The sequence below is a fragment of the Hoplias malabaricus genome, chromosome X2, assembly GCF_029633855.1.
Source record: "Hoplias malabaricus isolate fHopMal1 chromosome X2, fHopMal1.hap1, whole genome shotgun sequence".
NCBI lineage: Eukaryota > Metazoa > Chordata > Actinopteri > Characiformes > Erythrinidae > Hoplias > Hoplias malabaricus.
In genome coordinates, this window is record NC_089819.1 from 50,388,966 (window position 1) to 50,405,973 (window position 17,008).

The 17,008-nt window shown below is 40.1% G+C and overlaps 2 protein-coding genes across 3 annotated transcripts in view; one reads left to right on the top strand and one right to left on the bottom strand.

Moving 5' to 3' along the window:
* LOC136677225 (potassium voltage-gated channel subfamily KQT member 1-like) overlaps positions 1 to 9,829 on the top strand; it is a 46,765-nt gene extending 36,936 nt beyond the window's left edge. The window contains exons 14-18 of one of the 2 annotated variants that reach the window (XM_066654696.1): positions 2,260 to 2,335; positions 3,481 to 3,575; positions 3,957 to 4,003; positions 4,149 to 4,210; positions 7,377 to 9,829. In XM_066654696.1, coding sequence (XP_066510793.1) covers positions 2,260 to 2,335; positions 3,481 to 3,575; positions 3,957 to 4,003; positions 4,149 to 4,210; positions 7,377 to 7,556 — 460 coding nt within the window. In that variant the 3' untranslated portion in view covers positions 7,557 to 9,829. The remainder of the gene's footprint in view (positions 1 to 2,259; positions 2,336 to 3,480; positions 3,576 to 3,956; positions 4,004 to 4,148; positions 4,211 to 7,376) is intronic. The other variant, XM_066654697.1, reaches the window with a different exon arrangement.
* Positions 9,830 to 13,985: 4,156 nt separating this feature from the next.
* On the bottom strand, positions 13,986 to 16,657 carry LOC136677378 (cyclin-dependent kinase inhibitor 1-like). Its single transcript, XM_066654901.1, has 4 exons — positions 16,501 to 16,657; positions 15,010 to 15,849; positions 14,740 to 14,830; positions 13,986 to 14,494 (listed from the first exon to the last, which is right to left on the bottom strand). Coding segments are annotated over exons 2-4 (588 nt in total). The 5' UTR covers positions 15,506 to 15,849; positions 16,501 to 16,657; the 3' UTR covers positions 13,986 to 14,493.
* Between the last annotated feature and the right edge of the window lie 351 nt (positions 16,658 to 17,008).

Here is a 17,008-nt window from a genome sequence, read left to right on the forward strand (position 1 = left end):
CAAGTGGAGTCTATGGATTTCTGTTGATTGTGCCAGATCTTTGTTTCACGATGTGGCAGCAGAGATTCGCCTATGTGACACTTTTCCGATCGTAAGCTGTTAAAATAGGAACGTTTTGTTTTTAGACCCCAAATTTTTAGCAAATGTTCTCCGCAAACATTCCACCGTTAGCTAGGAGTCCTCCAGACACACTGTGCCTCCAACCCAGAGGAGAATGCCACCTAGATCTGCACATCAGCACATCAGCTGATAGACGCCCACACCAGCTAGTACTGTGCACACTGTGATGAAGGGGAATGTGAAGCCATTTTTGCACTCTTGGTCTCAGATGGCTACAATATCAGCAGTAATCAAACCACCTCACAGGAGCTCTAACTGTCCGGTTTTAGTGAACCTATGCCCACTGTTGACACAGGTAATTCTTTTTGTTTGACAGGGATGAAACTTCATGTGGTCTTCCACTGTTGTAGCCCATCCACCTTAAGGTTAAACAGGCTATATATTCAGAGATGGTTTTCTGATCATAAGTGTTGTAGGGAGTGGTTATTTGTGTTTCTGTGGCTTTCCTGTCAGTTCGGACAAGTCTCGACATTCTCTTCTCACCTCGGTCATCAACAAGGTATTTCTACCAACTGAACTGCCACCCTGTTGGCACCATACTCTAGAGCAGGGGTCACCAGTCTTATCCACAAAGGGCCGGTGTGGCTGCAGGCTTTCATTCCAATTAGGCAGTAGTACACCTGATTCTACTTGTTTAATCAACTAGTCTGTTTCCAAACTGTTATACTGGGTGTGCTCGTGTTTAGTTGGAATGAAAACCTGCGCCATTTTGGATACGATGGATGACTCCTGCTGTAGAGAGTATTATGCATAAAAATCCCCAGCAGTTTCTAAAATAAAGCCCCTGCATGTGTCCAATATCTATGCCACATATTTAATGAAAAGACTGACACGGCTTACAGGCATTTCTAAAAATGGCTATGAAATATTATATAATAAAATAATAGTGTGGGCGGCACGGTGGCGCAACAGGTAGTTTGGTAGTTAGAGTCTGTATGGCATTTATGGAAAAGAGTCACACAGCTCCAGGAACCTGGAGGTTGTGGGTTCTATTCCGGCTCCGGGTGACTGTCTGTGAGGAGTGTGGTGTGTTCTCCCCGTGTCCGCGTGGGTTTCCTCCGGGTGCTCCGGTTTCCACCCACGGTCCAAAAACACACGCTGGTAGGTGGATTGGCGACTCAAAAGTGTCCGTAGGTGTGAATGTGTGTGTGTGTCTGTGTTGCCCTGTGAAGGGCTGGCGCCCCCTCCAGGGTGTATTCCTGCCTTGTGCCCAATGATTGACCACGACCCTGAATTGGATAAGCGCTTACAGATAATGAATGAATATATGAATAATAGTGTCTCGTATCAGTGTTGTCTTAGTGACTTTACAGCAGACGTCAATGTAAAATTATTTAATTCCAAGTCAGTTTGGAGCAATTCTATTGGTCGATTCATGAAATTTTCACCTAATGTCAAAGACAGCTGCTGGGTTCAAATGATCTGATGCCATGAAATTAAAGTGACCTCCTTGTTACTACATGCATTGTCCATATGGTCAGTTCCTCCGGCCATATACAGCAAGTACACTTTATAGTTACGCAGTTACAGACTGTAATCGATACTTTAAAGTGAAAATTAAACAGATCTTTTCTAAAAGGCAAATTTGGGAGCATTTTGTTGGATCTGGTGCTATCAACTGTTCTGTGGTTTTTCTAAGACATGGAAATGAATGAAAATAAAATGTGTTCTTTCACACAGTCTTTAACAAAGACTCTCTACACTCCATGTCCTGGTTAATACCCCTTCCTGTGTCTCTTTGCCTTGGTCCATGCCATCTGCAGAGTCAGCTTCAAGCCTCACCTGAGGGCCCTTCCCAATGATAGGATTGATTTGCAAATGCTTCTGTCTGAAGTGCACTCAGTGTTTTGAAACTGTTGACTTGACGATCCTGCAGGCAGCTTTATTTTCCTTTACTGGGAGCTGTAATGACATAATATATACATTGGCCAGGCATGAATTCAGACACACCCTGCGACCCATGAAAATAACTGGAATGGGTGTCATTTCCTATTCTTTTCATTTTTTATGCTTTAGGAAACACTCTCCCATGCTTTAAATAGATACTTTATGAATGCTTTCTCAGAGTCATACATCTTTCTGCCTTTCATTTACATTTCAATCATGACCGCTTCGGTAACTTTATCTATAAACACCCAGGTTGCGGGATTCTCACCGTGCTGCCATCCGAGTGATCCAGAGAATGCGCTACTTCGTGGCTAAGAAGAAGTTTCAGGTAAGTGACATTCCGTAAATTCCAATTAAAATTTTAATATTATTTTGCAGTGTTACAACTGAGAGATCTTTTTTTTTTTTTTTTTACTGTTTTTTACTGTTTTTTACAGTTTTTTCTGTTTGATTAAATACTAATACAAGCTTGTAGACCTTTTTTAACTTTTAAAAGTTTTTGAAAACACAGTTTTAGGTGCAGATCACCTGTCCACTAAGTTGTCATGATCATTACAGACTGATCCTGAAGAAAAATAAGTTTTTGGTTTGTTTTTTTTTTTTTTTAAAAAATGTTAACAATTACGTAAAATTTGCACCCCGCCCTCCACCCATTCTTGTTCTCAGCAAAAGTGAGTATTGACTTTCAAGCTCGAGCATCAAGTTACTTGTGAGCCGTTAGTGATATCTGATTACATCACCCAGCCCCACTATTATACACACCGTCCCCCTCTTCTTGCATTAGACACTCGACACTGGTCACAGTTTTCTGTTGTTTTTCTCTCATTGTACTTCCTCCCTGTTAGTGCCCCTTTAGTTGCCTTTGCTTACCACACTTGCGTATCTTTGAAATCCCCTCCTCCCCCCCTCCCCCAGTGACTGTGTGTGGGACTGTCGGCCAGTTCCTCTGTGTCCAAACTCTTGCTGATGTTTGCTCTTCCTCGAACAGATTTGCTCTCATTTGAATCAGCTACTTCCCATCACGGACGTGTGAATGTTTGCATTTTTTTCTTGCTTAAGCGACTCAAAAGCTCATAACAAACATGTGACTTCCCTCATTCTACACACATTACTCAGTGACTTCAAATGAAGCCAAACAGCTAAGATTGACAGAGCCCAGGTCTAATCAGGTTCAAAAGTGAGGAACCAGCGCTTGATTAGTATGAAGGTTTGGCGTCGGCCGAAGTGACTTCTTTACTTCAAAGCCCTAGGAGATCTTAGCACTCAGCTAACCTTTGATCTAGGGCTGGTGCTGATGAATTTGTGGCTTTGTGAATGTTTCACAAGATATTCATTATTTTAAATTCTTCAGCAATGAATTCACAGCATTCTCTCAGACTTCTTTGTCAAAGCTGTGCCCATGTCAAGCAGTAGTGTCTGTCACTATCCAAACAAGCAGAAACAGCGCTGTGTGTGTGTCTGTGTAATTTGCAGCAAGCACGAAAACCCTATGATGTGAGGGATGTGATTGAGCAGTATTCTCAAGGCCATCTCAATCTCATGGTCCGTATCAAAGAGCTTCAAAGGAGGTCAGAATGTATTCTGTCTAATGTACTTTCCCCTTTAAAGGTGTAACAGTTGAGTTTAGTGCTAGTTTGTTTGAAGTTATTATTACTTCAAATAATTTAATGATATATCTGATTATGATTTATTAGTTTAAACTTGTTATTCATTTAAGTGTAATTTGGTTGAGTTTCTATGCACCTTTGGACTCACACTTACCTCATTATTAGACACATTTTAAAGGACTATTAAACATTCCTTTGCATCTCAACGTATCAATGTTTATTTATTTAAACAAATGTCATAAGGTGTAAATTAATATTATTTTACATCATAAAATGTGTTTTTGTTTGTTCATATAATGAGGGATGAATATATCTCACATTCTTTATGTCTGGGATTTATAGACTGGATCAGTCCTTGGGAAAAATTACTCTGTTCCAGACAAGTTCAGGTTCAGTAAACAGTCTACCATTTACTTTGTCATTTATCTCTTTAAATTAATCATTTTTCTCTACACACGTCTGGTTGGTATTTTGTAGAATTTTGTTTGCATTGTTGTTGTCGTGTCCTCATTATTTTGGTGACGTTTTCAACAGACCGTGCCAAGGACAAGGGTTCAAATACTATTGGCTCCAGACTCAACAGGCTGGAGGAGAAGGTAATGTTTGTCATATTTGTGTCGAGCTAAACTTAGCATGAATGAGATTTTTAGCATTTGTTGTGCTTCAGAGCGGGAAAAAAAATGATTTGTTGGAGACTCTTAATTCCAGATACTCTGAATTCCTCAGCTGCCTCTTTCTGAATGACCTCAGACAGTATTACGAGGTGTACACTGTATGATGAGGATTCACAGAGCCAGCATTAGGACGGGACTGGCCAGAGGTTGTAGGCACTTGAGAAAATGATAAAAAATGTAGTGATCTGAGCAGTATCTTTGATTTGAAAACGTTTGGTGTGTCCATATGTGTTTCCATATGTTTCGTTGTGTGTTTTCCAAAAGATATAAACTTTTTTGGGGAAGATAAGATATACTTACTACTGTTTTTAATGTACTTCTGTGTTGTTGTATTAAAAAGAACCAATTAGCACATGCTTAAACAGGTTTACCGCTAAGATAATTCACTGTATGAAGTGTCTGCGACTTTTGCCCACTACATAATTCCCAGTCTCAAATATTCCTAGTGAGGTTATGGATTGATGGATATTTTATGGTTGAAAAAGCCACAGATAGAGATCTCATTGTTCACTCAGCAGCTCAGTGAGAAATGTCACTTTTTAACTTTTTCCCAAAAGTATTTCTCTGAGTGATGTCTGCTGATAAGTGAATTTAGTCTCTAAGTGTGTGTGTGTGGTGTGTGTGTGTGTGTGTGTGTGTAATGAGAAGGCTCTTAGTCTGACTGACAGACAGCGACTCAGGAGCTTTACAAACACTCACTCTGCTCCTGTTCATTTGCCACTCTGGCTCTAAATCCCTTTACAAACACTTTTTCATCCCAGACATGAACTCTGGGGAACACACACACGCTTACACGCTCCCTCCCTCTCTCCCTCCGCCCCTTCTCTTTCTTGCCGTCTCTCACTCTCCATCTCTCTCTCAGAGTCTCAGTGTAGCTATGTTACTAGGTAAATCTATCACAGTCTAACCGGTTCAATGCAGATTATTATGGGATCAAAGCAACAAACATTTTCTTAAAAGAACCTCCCAAATAATCAGGTAGTGTATATGTCATGCCAGAGGCAGAGGAGTAACAGAAGAATTTCCTGCAACAATTATTTAAGTTTTAATGTTGTAGGACATATAATAACTAGAGTACGTACATCTTAAATATATACACCTTTACATTAACGTTTAAATTTAAGAATATTGCATTTTCTGCTTTAAAATTACAATTTTAGATCGCAATGATATCATTTTGTTGTTAAGACTTCCATGTAATTTTATTTTAAATACGTTTTTGTTTTTTTTCCCTTGTGAAAACTCTAAAAGCTGCAAAAAACAAGAGTCCGTTTGTCTTTTCTGTGTCCTCTTTGGCTAGTGGAACAGTTTTATTTGCAAGGGAGAAAGTGATGACAGCATCCAGAGATGACAGGATGCCCTGCCCCATGAGCTGCTGTGCTTCTTCCCATAATTCTGTGGTAAACAGGAAGCAGACAGTGTCTGAGATAAACAGGAACAAATAGCTGGAGCAAACAAGCGCCTGGAGCTTCTCGCTGACCTGTTCACTTTATTCTTCTCTGCCACCCACCGTGACTCCAACTGCGGTGTCCTGTGGGAATATTCGTGAGACAGATGTATTTAATTTGAAATATGTATTTAATAGTAAGTCAAAAATGTGAGATTTTGATACATGTGCATCACACGGAGTAGGTACAAGTAGATTACGTAAGATTTCATTTTACTGATGTGTTTATGATCACAGGACTTTTTAAAACCTTCAAAGCTCAGTCTTAGAATGTGGTTACATTTTTTACATCTGTATATATCCTCTTCTCAGTAGAGGCTTCACAGTAACGTCACATCCTTTCAGAAAGTCCAGTTATGAGTGGGATTTCTTTTCACCTGTTTTTCTATTCCCTCCTCAACACAACTGAATTAGGTGCATTGGTCTGTGTACAAAGGAAACAGTTCTTTAACTTTCTGGTCTAAGCAGCTTTGCATGAAACTTTGGTGACCACAGTACAAGCTACAGTATTAGCATGCAATGTCGTTACATTGAAACATGTCAGTTATCCAGAGTAAGCGCTTTCAGATGTTCCCAGTCATGGCAGACAGCTCCGTGTCTCTTTCCACTTCATTTGAGCTGTCTCTTGTCTCTCTGCGGTCAGCAGGGTGTATATTTGTATATGTGCGTCTACGTGGGAGAGCCTGTGTGTGTTTACATGCTGAGCCTCATGCCATGCGCTGTATGGCCATGTGTGTTCGGGTGTGTGTTTGTGAGTGTGTGTGTTAACGCTATCTCGCTATAAACGATGCTGTTACTCGGAGACAGCTCGTCTGTTGATTTGTAATGGAGTGTAGACAGAGTTGGCTCCAAACACCACTTAACATGGATTGGACCTTTAACCCCAGAGCACTGTGTCTCCATATGCATCTAAACATATATTATAAACATATGGCAGCCTCGTGCCTGGATTTGATCATTTAAACGGCGGATAAGAAACAACTGTACTCATATGTAATACATCTTACTCATAAACAGCTTGTGCCAGGTATGTGTTCATGTGTTTGATAGAAGCTACGTTTGTGGCTTTAATCATGTTAGAAATTCCTAAAAGAATTAAATGTCTGGTTTTGTTTAACTACAGTATTGTTTCAGCTTGGAATGTCAACAAAATCATTTACTGGAAGTCCCGAAATAGCTCGTTTAAAAAGCTGATAACACAGACTGTGTTTTGCATTCAGATCGACTTCAGTTAATGTGTATAATCAGAACAGCCTTTTGATAATGTTATTAATATTCTTGAAGAATGTTGCAACCATTCATCACACACTAATTCATCAGCTGGGTTTAACGGCATGTGGTTAATAAAAAGGAGAGCTTTGATTGTTCTTGTTTGATCTTAGTTTGAAAGACCTTGTCATTCCAGTCATTCAGTGATGTTGAGGTCTGAGCTCTGGTGCAGCCACTCACTGTCGGTTCTCTTCTTTTTTACCCATTCCCTTTTCTCAGTAATGGCTTCTTGGCCATTACAAGTTTTGGCTGGAAATTAAATAAATTAAACAAGTGTACTATAGTTTTTTGTGGTGGTAAACGGTGAGAAAGAAAGTGCTGTATAACTTTTCCATGGACTCCGAATAATGCACTGTTCTGTCCCTCACTCAGATGACACACATGGACAAGACTCTGAAAAGCATTTTAGAATCCTTGAACCTGCTGATGAGAGAGAGTGAAGGGAATGAAGCAGCAAGGCCTGGAAATACACTGCCTGGGTCCGACAGCCTGCCCAGCTACGACCAGCTCTCCACCCCAACCTGTCCATCTACCGTGGAGGAAAGCTCCTGACCTGAAGCGGCCTTTACCACACCACAATGTGCCTGGTCTTCACTTACATGTGTCTTGAAGATGTAAAGTCGGATTTGGACTAGACGAAATCTTATTTACAATTTGTTTTTAAGTGTTTTAAGGTGAGGGTGTTTGATCAGATACGTTTAGATGAATTAGTGACCCCATTCAGTGGGACCAATCATAATACTCCTATAAAGTCAATGCTTTAGTTATATGGGTAGCTCCAGTGAGCACATTGTGGACAGTAGCCTTTGGCTGATATACAATATTAATGGATGTCTTTAAAAATGTTGAGAATTGGGGATGTTTTATAAATAATTATTCATTAATTCTATTTTATGGTCAACCTTTTACTGGCCAAAAAAATCATTGTGTCTTTAGGACATAATGGTGTGTATGTGTGTATGTATTTTAGCCGTGTTCAGCCAAACAAACCATTTACCGGGAAAATTGACTGGGAATTTCGACATTTCCATGACACCTAGTAAAAAGATATTGCACGTAAACACCAGTTAAACCAGCAGTTGGCCTCTACGTATACGTACAAACCAGTAACTTAAAATCTCAGCTGACGTCTACATAAACTACATTTGATCACATACGTGTCGAAGCATGATTACACTGATCTGGTGTTTGATAATCACCACTGAACATTATTCATTGTGTTGAAACAAAAGGAAAGGATGAATGCCCTCAGTTTTAACCTTGCTTCAGAAATGCTGCAGGTTTCTATGTTGAAACTCGGGCATATTTTAAGCTGCTGTAAAAATAGCAAAGTGAATTTGACACCAGCAGTGTGTTTTCATTGTTGGCATTGATTTTTCCATCAACCTGAATCAAACTCTGACACTATAACGAGCGGCAGCATAAGGCTGTCTAGTGCTCAGAAGTCAGGACAATATTGTTTATCGCAGTAATTCTGCAGATGATAATCACTTGTGAAAATATACATAATCGCCCGAGCCTAGTGGAAACAGATGTTCAGTTTTGCACAAACAGTTTCTGTTATCTCCATAAAAGTTTAAAAGCTAGATGGGATGCTCTGAAACAGCTGCACAAGAAGCTAAGGTCAAAATGCTCAATGCCAAGTGTCAGCTAGAGGTGCGTAAATCCCGCTGCCATTATGCTGTGGGGCAGTGGAACTGTGTTCTTTCTTTTTTGTTGTTTTTGTTGTTGTTGTTATGGAGCTCCATCCAGTACCTGGGGGTCCGTTGTTGTCACGTTTGTAATCCAGAACTAATCAAACTCTCTTTTATTGTCGCACATTTCAGAAAAAGCCTTTTTTTTAATCTTTATTTTATAAGTAATTTTATAGAGGTTTTTTAAATCACTTACACGCTATTCACAGCCGTACAGAATCATCAGTAATTGATCAGTTCAGTGAAATAGTTGGGAACTTTGTACATTTTAAAGCACATTTATTTATTAAGACATGTATACATTGATTCACAGATGCATACATGTTCTGATTCTCTCTTATTCCTTACTGTTCTGAAGCTAGAGATTTTTTAAATTAGATTAATATGAGCCAGATGTCATTGCTTGTTTGTTCTTGAATCTGCTCTACTGAATCAGCGCTTCGGACCATCTTATGCCTCTGATTTTTATACTTTTTTTCATGGTTTAATCCTCAATGAGGGCTTTTGTTCTCATTAATAAATATTACCCGACACAATACCTTTGTTTGTGTTAGTTTTTATTGGGCTTGTATTATCAGCTCAAACCTCATCTCCATTCAGATCCTAGACAGATGTCCAGGGTTTCCCGCTCTTTTTCCTGACCACAGGCCTTTGGTGGTTTGGTGGCAGAGGTTGTGGTGTGGAGGCATTTATGGCATTCAGGAATAGTTGTAGTCTTTTTCAAAAAGTCTGTCAGTGATGCTTGAATTCCTTTAGTGCGCCCTGACAGATCAATGACTTATGCAGCACACGACCATATGGGTAGCACTGTGACCTATGACCTTAATACAATACCTTTGGTCTTTTGGGTTAGGGGGCTGGTTGCCATGGGGATGACTCGATGTGCACTCCATGACCCTCTCTTGTGAAGGAACATGCCTGTTCTCCTGCTTCTTTCTTTCACTGTAGATCATGTGGACTGCTGTTGTTATAGAAGACGACCTGAAATTAGCAAAAATTTAGAGAATACAAGCAGAACACAAGAATACACAGATTTCATTCTTTTCTACTGGATAGGAAACTGTGAACAATGTAGTAGACCATTTGAAAAGAGTGTTTTTTATAAATCGTACATTTTGTTGTTTACAAATACACATTTTAATAAAATTGGATGATGGATATATTACATTTAAAGTCACCATTTATAGATACAAAGTAGAGTTTGTAAAACTATTTTCTAAAGAGATTTTTTTCACAGCTGCATATAAGAAGAGTGAGGTATATATGAGCTGGAATCTGAAACCACTTTCTTTGAAACCATTTTCCCATTGTATACAACCATTGTAAAGATCCTTTAATGTAATTTACACCCACAGTTTTCCTTTTATTTCTGTATTTAGGCGTTTTTTTTTTTTGTTGTCATAGTTCTGCATCTACATTCACTGCCTTTTCTAAAGAAACCTCGCTTCTGGTTCTAGTCCTTCTTATTTTGTTTAGTTTTAACAGAGAATCATATCACAAAAGATGAACTACTGTTCTGTAGAAACCAACAATTACATCATTAAAAAACTCCCACGTAACTAGTTCCTGATTCCGGCTAAAGTCTGACGTTTCTTCCTCGCACTGTGTCCTAAGAGTTGTCCAAATCAAGGCGTTATAAATCTGCTAACTGCTTTTAAAGGTTGACTCACCCACTAAAGATGTATATATTTATCCCGTCAAGAAGAAGACCAGCTATAGCTGTTTTACAAAAGCTCTGTTGAGTTTATCCGTCGTGTAGGCCTAATAGACCCTAACACAGAAGGATTTAAACCCTTGAAAATGGAGCAGAGGGGATGAGTGACAAGAGCGAGGTGTAGTGGTGGTGTTAGCTGTCCTTTGCAGTTTGCTACCCCATGTCAAGACAACTATGTCAACAGTGCCGACTTCAAGACAGCAGTCTTGGCAGGCACCATAGAGAGCCGGCTTGCTACAGTGGGGGTCTGGGCCATATGCCGCCACATAAATGATGGGCCTTTGTTATGCGTTTAAAAGGACGCACTGCTGCCACTTTCTCTGAGACTGCTGAGCAAACTTTGGGACCAAATGCCATTAATCCAAGCTAGTGAACCCATAGAGGTGTATCCAGCCTTGAAGACACAGCTTGCCAGTGCCTCGGCTAGTTTTATGGGCCAAATGATTCAGAGAGGGGAGGGGAACAAAAACTAAAAATGGAAGAAGGCAGAAATACTGAGAGGATGGATGGGTTGATGGCTCGGCGGTGATTTGGCAGAATGGTCGAGCCTTAATCAGGTTAACAGTGCGGAGAAAGTGATTTCCGAGGATAAAAATAAAAGTGGCAAAGAGGTTAAATCCTGAATTGAAATCCCTGACCAGATTATTTAATAGTGCCATTAGAAACTCAACTGTGGTGGAGTAAAATCTCAAACTGTTTCTGTGTAAGAAAATGTCCACAGTAATTTTTATAGTGTCTTTTGAAATCTGAAAAAAAAAAGGGTGAAATGTACAAATGAGGGCTGACTTCATTGAGGGACATACAGATTGCTTAGGGGTTGAACAATTATGGCTCTTTGGGATTTCTGCTGGTCAAATTGGTGGTCCCAAGAGCCTGAGGAAATCATCCATCTGCTCAACACAGATAATAGCAAAGCATACTAACAATCCTAACAATCTGGACACAATGATTTTAGTGTAAAAGATCAAATAATGAAGTCCCACTAAAAGCCCTGGGGGCTTGCAATCCAAAAGATAGTTGTGTTGAATTTTCAGTGAGATAAAGGATTTAAAACTAAACTCTTCACATTAAATCATGTGTAGGCCATGTTCATCATCATCATCATTATTATTAATACAAATAACATTAAAAATAGTATTGTTGTTGTTGTTGTTGTTATATCTGCACTTTTCAAAAATCAAAGCGCCCAGTCAGGTTTTATAAAAAGATGCTTGGGACTGATGCTGATGGGAGTATGAACAACTGTTTATAACGTAACTGTGCGCTACGTGTCACACTTAAGATCCCCCCCCCCCCCGTTGACAGTGTTTTCTCTCTGAACTCTGGAGGGTTTCCAGACGCCTCAAAACACAAGACTGCGTTTTTTGGATGCAGATTTTTTAAAGGGCATGTCATTTGGGGGCAGATCTTTGGTTTCTCCAGCACGCGACTCGAAGCTAAAGAAGAATTTCTGGAGCTCCAGGAACATCAGCATTAGAAGAAGCTTCAATGGCAGAAGTGGGAGAAGCAGTGGGGAGCGTTAATGGGAGCAGTAGGAGCGTGCATTAAGAGCCACGAGCTCATTTGCAGGTGAATGATGGCACTCGCTTCGCTTTTGGCCTCCTTTGTTCCGCTGCGCCTTGTTTTTGGTGCCAGATGGTCAAAGAAATGCAAAAAAAGAAAAGAAAAAAAAAACGCCTTTAGCGCACCAGAGTCTCCGCCCACAGGCGTTAATATTAAAGAGCTGCAAAGCAGTGGGGTTTGACTCTTATTTTCAGTTATCTGACAAATCACTAACGTCCCGTTTACTCCAAAAAACACTGAAACACTATCATCATCTGAAAAACAAAAGAGAAAGACGAAGGAAAAAGAAACGCATCATAAATCTTTGTTTAGAATAAGAACACTACGTAAAGTAGTAATGTGTATTAAATTTTTAATTCAATATTCAATTCTGAAGCTTGTAACTTTGTAATAATCAAAATTAAACACGGGTTATAAAGCAGGCATTAGCTTCTAACTTATAAACACTTGAAAGTATGTGTTTCTACAAATATTGTTTTGTAAAGTGTTTTATTGTTTTATCTTATCGCCGTAAAAAGACGCGTTTTTTTTTTTGTTTGTTTTTTTTCATCTATAAAATATAATACAAAATTGTACGCTTCAGGCACAAGTGATCGAAACTTAGTTTGATTCACGGAGGAGAAACAAAACCTTACTAAAATGTATCTGTGGAGTATATCACGCTTGAGTGTTTTTGCCAAACTTAATAGTTTTTATTATTTTGTTTCGTATTTTAGAGCGTTTTTTTACGTCTGTGCTCAGTGATCTCGCACGATCCATTGTGGTATTGTTTGGGAGCAACTATTTGACAAGAAGAAATACCATAGAAACGATGTGTATATATAAAACTTGTTGATTTATTGATTGTACACCAATGGGCTACTCTTGAGACAATCAGTGACCACATGAACACACTTCTGCTTTTTTAAGGCACCGTTCCTTTGTTTATTTGAACATAAAATGCAGCCTGTGTCAAATGTTCTGCTTTTTCACTGGGGGCCGTGTGTTTAAGTTTTAAGGATTAGTTTGGGGCGTGAATAGTAGGTTTAATTAAAATAAATATATCATTTTATTTAAAATGAAATAAAAAAACAATTAAAAATCGCGCTGCTGTGTTTTCGTTTCGGAAACCAACGAAACTATTTGAACAGACTTTCATGTGAAATAGGTGTGTGTGTGTGTGTTGATTAAATTATTTCTGTGTATGGGACACTGAGTGTTTTGTGTGTGTTTGGGGGGTTGTGTGTGGGTGTTGATAGGGGTATTTTTGTTTGTGGGAGTGTGTGTGAGGAAGAAAGAAAGTGTGTGTGTGTGTGTGTGTGTATGGGCGTGGGGGGAGGGGAGGCAGGTGGCTGCCGTGTAGCACGAGTGTGTGTGTGTGTGTGTGTGTTTTGTCCCTATGCCTTTAGTAAGTGTTTCATTAGCGGACTCTCTGAGAGGGGGATGAGAATGAAGGTCTTACGGGGACAAAGCGGGGCTCCGAGGGCACCTGCCTCCTTCATTATTGAGAGAAAAGACCCTTTAAATCCTGACCACAGCGCAGCTGCCCTCCTCCCTATCACAACAGCTGAGCACGAGCAGAACTCCTCTTCGCCAACACACACTCGCATCCTGCTCAGATCACACATTTTGCCGGTGTTCCGTTGATTTTCGTTGTCTAAATCGGTTTAAACGTCCATTAAATATGACGTTTTATACTTAGAGCTCTGTTAGAGGGTTTCTGTTTGTTTACTGAGTGGAAAACACTGGGAAACTATAAAAACCAACGAGCAACGTCTGCCCCACGTTTCGGACAAACATTCAGCAAACACCAACCGTGCAGTAAAACGTACAGAAGTGTGTTCTCTAGAATAAAAAGTATAAAAACTAACAAAGCCGCCCAAACTACACCACACACGGCATCAAACTATTTAGTGCCACAACAAAAAAAAACCTTTAATCCCCACCGCGAGAACCCCCCCCCCCCCCCCCCAGAAAAAAACACTTCAAAACAAAGACAATCTTAACAAAAATATAATTTATTTCTCTGCATTTTAAAACAAAGCTCCTCCAATATATATTTATATATTAAAACAATCGGCTCAGACACATTCATCTGCACGACACCACCCAGAAAAATTAAATAAATCATAACACAAATTTTCAACGATATTGCAGTAAATAAACAATGGCTGTAAATAAAATAAAACAAAAAGTGAACAAACGGATCATAAATAATAACAAAACAACAAAACATTAGCATAAATTAGAATAATTTTCAAAAGTAGAACTGCTGCTACGTCTATTCTACCGCTCAACAACAACAACAACATGGAATTGCACTGAAGTTGTAACACTGCAACAGAGTCCATTTTGGCAGAGCCAGTATTGCTACATGCATCAGAGAGAGAGAGAGAGAGAGAGTGGAGTATAAAAATATAAAAATAGTGACTAATCCAAAAGGACAAAAGGACAGCAGTCAGAAGGCCGTTGATAGTTTGATCTTCGCTGTGTCTCCCTCCGCTCAGCGGATGAACACAGGAGCCGCTCTTCACACACATCTGAGAATAAAAAAGCACAGAGCCGAGGTTAATGCCGGGAACGTTCAGCTTTATCCAAATGAAAAACAAATTAGAAGCTACAACAAGCGCGTGCACGTAAACAGGCTCGCGACAGGCTGAAATAAAGGGCGCTGGAATGAAGGCACTTCCATAAAAACAGAGCTCAGACATTACATTAGAGAGCGGTTTATAGATAACAGGGGTATGTCATGTAGTTCCAGTTGAAAAGTCACTGAGCTCCTCACCATCTGATTCTCTTCCGCGGAGTGATTTCCACAGACAATGCGCTCTCGGGCTGCTTCACCTCCGCGGGTCTCTTCCTCCTCGGGAAGAAGTCTGGAAACACGAGGGAGATTTGTGTTAATAACAATGTTACTACTATTAACAATGATAACAACAACGTAACTACTACTGCCAATGTTCCTATTTAAAATAATAGCAGTCGCAATCTTAGTAACGATATTAATGTTATCACTGAAACCCTTTTATTTATTTATTTATTTAGATGTGTTTACCTGTAATATGAGTGCTATTATACTCCGGGACCGTCCTCCTCCTCTTTTGTTTGCGCGTGCACGCTGGTGTCCCGTTCAGAGCTCCGGATTGGTTCTCCTGGTTCAGCTCTACGCGCGCCTCCCCTGCGTTTTTGCGATCGCTTTCGCGCTCGTGTTCCGCGGTTTTGCTCTCAGGTTCCCGCTCCGCGCCGTTCCCCTCGTTAACCTCCTCGCGCTCGGGCGCCCTGCTGTCTCTGTAGAAGGCCGGCACGCTGCGCGCGCACACCTCTTCCCACGCGTAATTCCCCGGCAGCGGCGAATCCTGCTCAAAGTTGAAGTTCCAGCGAGTGCGCTCCGCCTCGGAGATCTCCCGCAGTTTCTGCGTCATCTCGCGCTGCAGCTCGTCGTGGTCCATCGGTCCGAATAAGTTCCGACACACCTTGGTCCTCGCGAGAAGCGGGAAGGTCCTTCGCGCCGCGTGCCTCTCCAGAACGCTCTGTACATCCACGTTAGCCATGACACGTAAAGACACAGTGCGGGACGCCGGTGGGGGATTTGTTGTGTATGCGCCGCAGTGTCTTTGTGGTCCTTTTTATACTCGGACTCTGTCGCTTTCGGGCAGCTGTTCGCTTACGTAGGCACAGAAGCGGCTCGTGATTGGACAGTGAGAGCTCCCCACCCCCCGCGCTGCTATTGGCCGCAGGAGCCTAATGAACCGGTGAATGCGCTCCAATAGACGTTTACTACTCGCAGCGCTGTGCCAACCGAGAGCGTTAAACCGGATCATCAGTGTACACCGAATTACTCACAGTGCTGCTGATAAGAACCAGACGTCCGTGGCTTATACAACGTCTGAAAGTTCTGCAAAACAAAGAACGAAGTCATATATAAGTACTGTACGATCTGCAAACATTTCAAATGAAAATGTCTTTTTTTTCCTGAATACTTTATAAAATAATATTTCTCTAAAATCAATTAAAACCCCAGAATATTCTCTACAATCTTCTGATATATATCTTTTATTAACTTAATTATATCAAGGAAAATGAGTACCTCAATAATTATGGGGGGAAAAAATCAATTTAAAAGACTTTTATTAAACCAAAACATTTCTAAATTCAACTGAGAATTAAATAGGTTTATTTTTAAAAGAATGAAATTGTTTATTATATATTAATTATACTGTAATTAAATAAAAATTAAATAAATATTCTTTGACACGTACTCACTGTGTGAAGCTAACGGCTGAAATGCTTTCGTCAAATTCAGCAAAAACTCAACGAACACTTAAACTTCAGTAAAGATTTACATTTTTAACAATATTCTCCTTCTTTATAAAACTATTTACTTTGAATAGACTTTAGAAGTGCTGTCGTTTAGTAAATTAGAAACGTACGAGTATTTATTTATTCATTTTCTACACCTTTCTCAGCTACATGGGGGTGGTATGCTACATGTTCTGCTACTAGGCCTGTAAGAGGCTAGCTATGCTAACTAGCTGAAGGTCTTTACCAGCAGAGGAGTCTGGATTCGGAGCAGCGCCGCAGAAAAGGCCTCAGCAGGGGTCTGGCAGGCGACCACCACGAAGCAAAAACAGAGTTGATCACTTTATTGCAGTGAACTGGACACACGCTCGGAGCAATCCACTGTCTGGCAGTTATGGGCTTTAAAGTGTTAAACATCTGTGAGAGATTCACCGTGAGGTCACACTACGTTTACTTTAACAAACCTATTGTTTCTATTTCAGCCCTGTATTATTGTGGTTTAATGCACAATAGTCTAACTCTCAACAATTATATAAATCTCAACAATAACAGAGCTTTTAATTACAATAATACACCTTTCAACAATAACAGAGCTTTCAGTGAAAATAATACACCTCTCAACAAATAACAGAGCTTTCAATTACATTAATACAGCTCTCAACAACAACAAAAAATATATAGTAATTTATATTTCCCCAGATGTATATAATATTTAAAGGTTTTGAAACACACTGCGGTCTTGTTTGTTCCCTTGA

Bases quoted from the DNA above. Each gene is read 5' to 3' on its own strand.
- LOC136677378 (XM_066654901.1), bottom strand. From the start codon at position 15,505: ATGGCTAACGTGGATGTACAGAGCGTTCTGGAGAGGCACGCGGCGCGA. The intron at 14,831-15,009 runs GTAAACACATCT...TCGTGTTTCCAG, and splicing joins TAATAGCACTCATATTACAG to ACTTCTTCCCGAGGAGGAAG.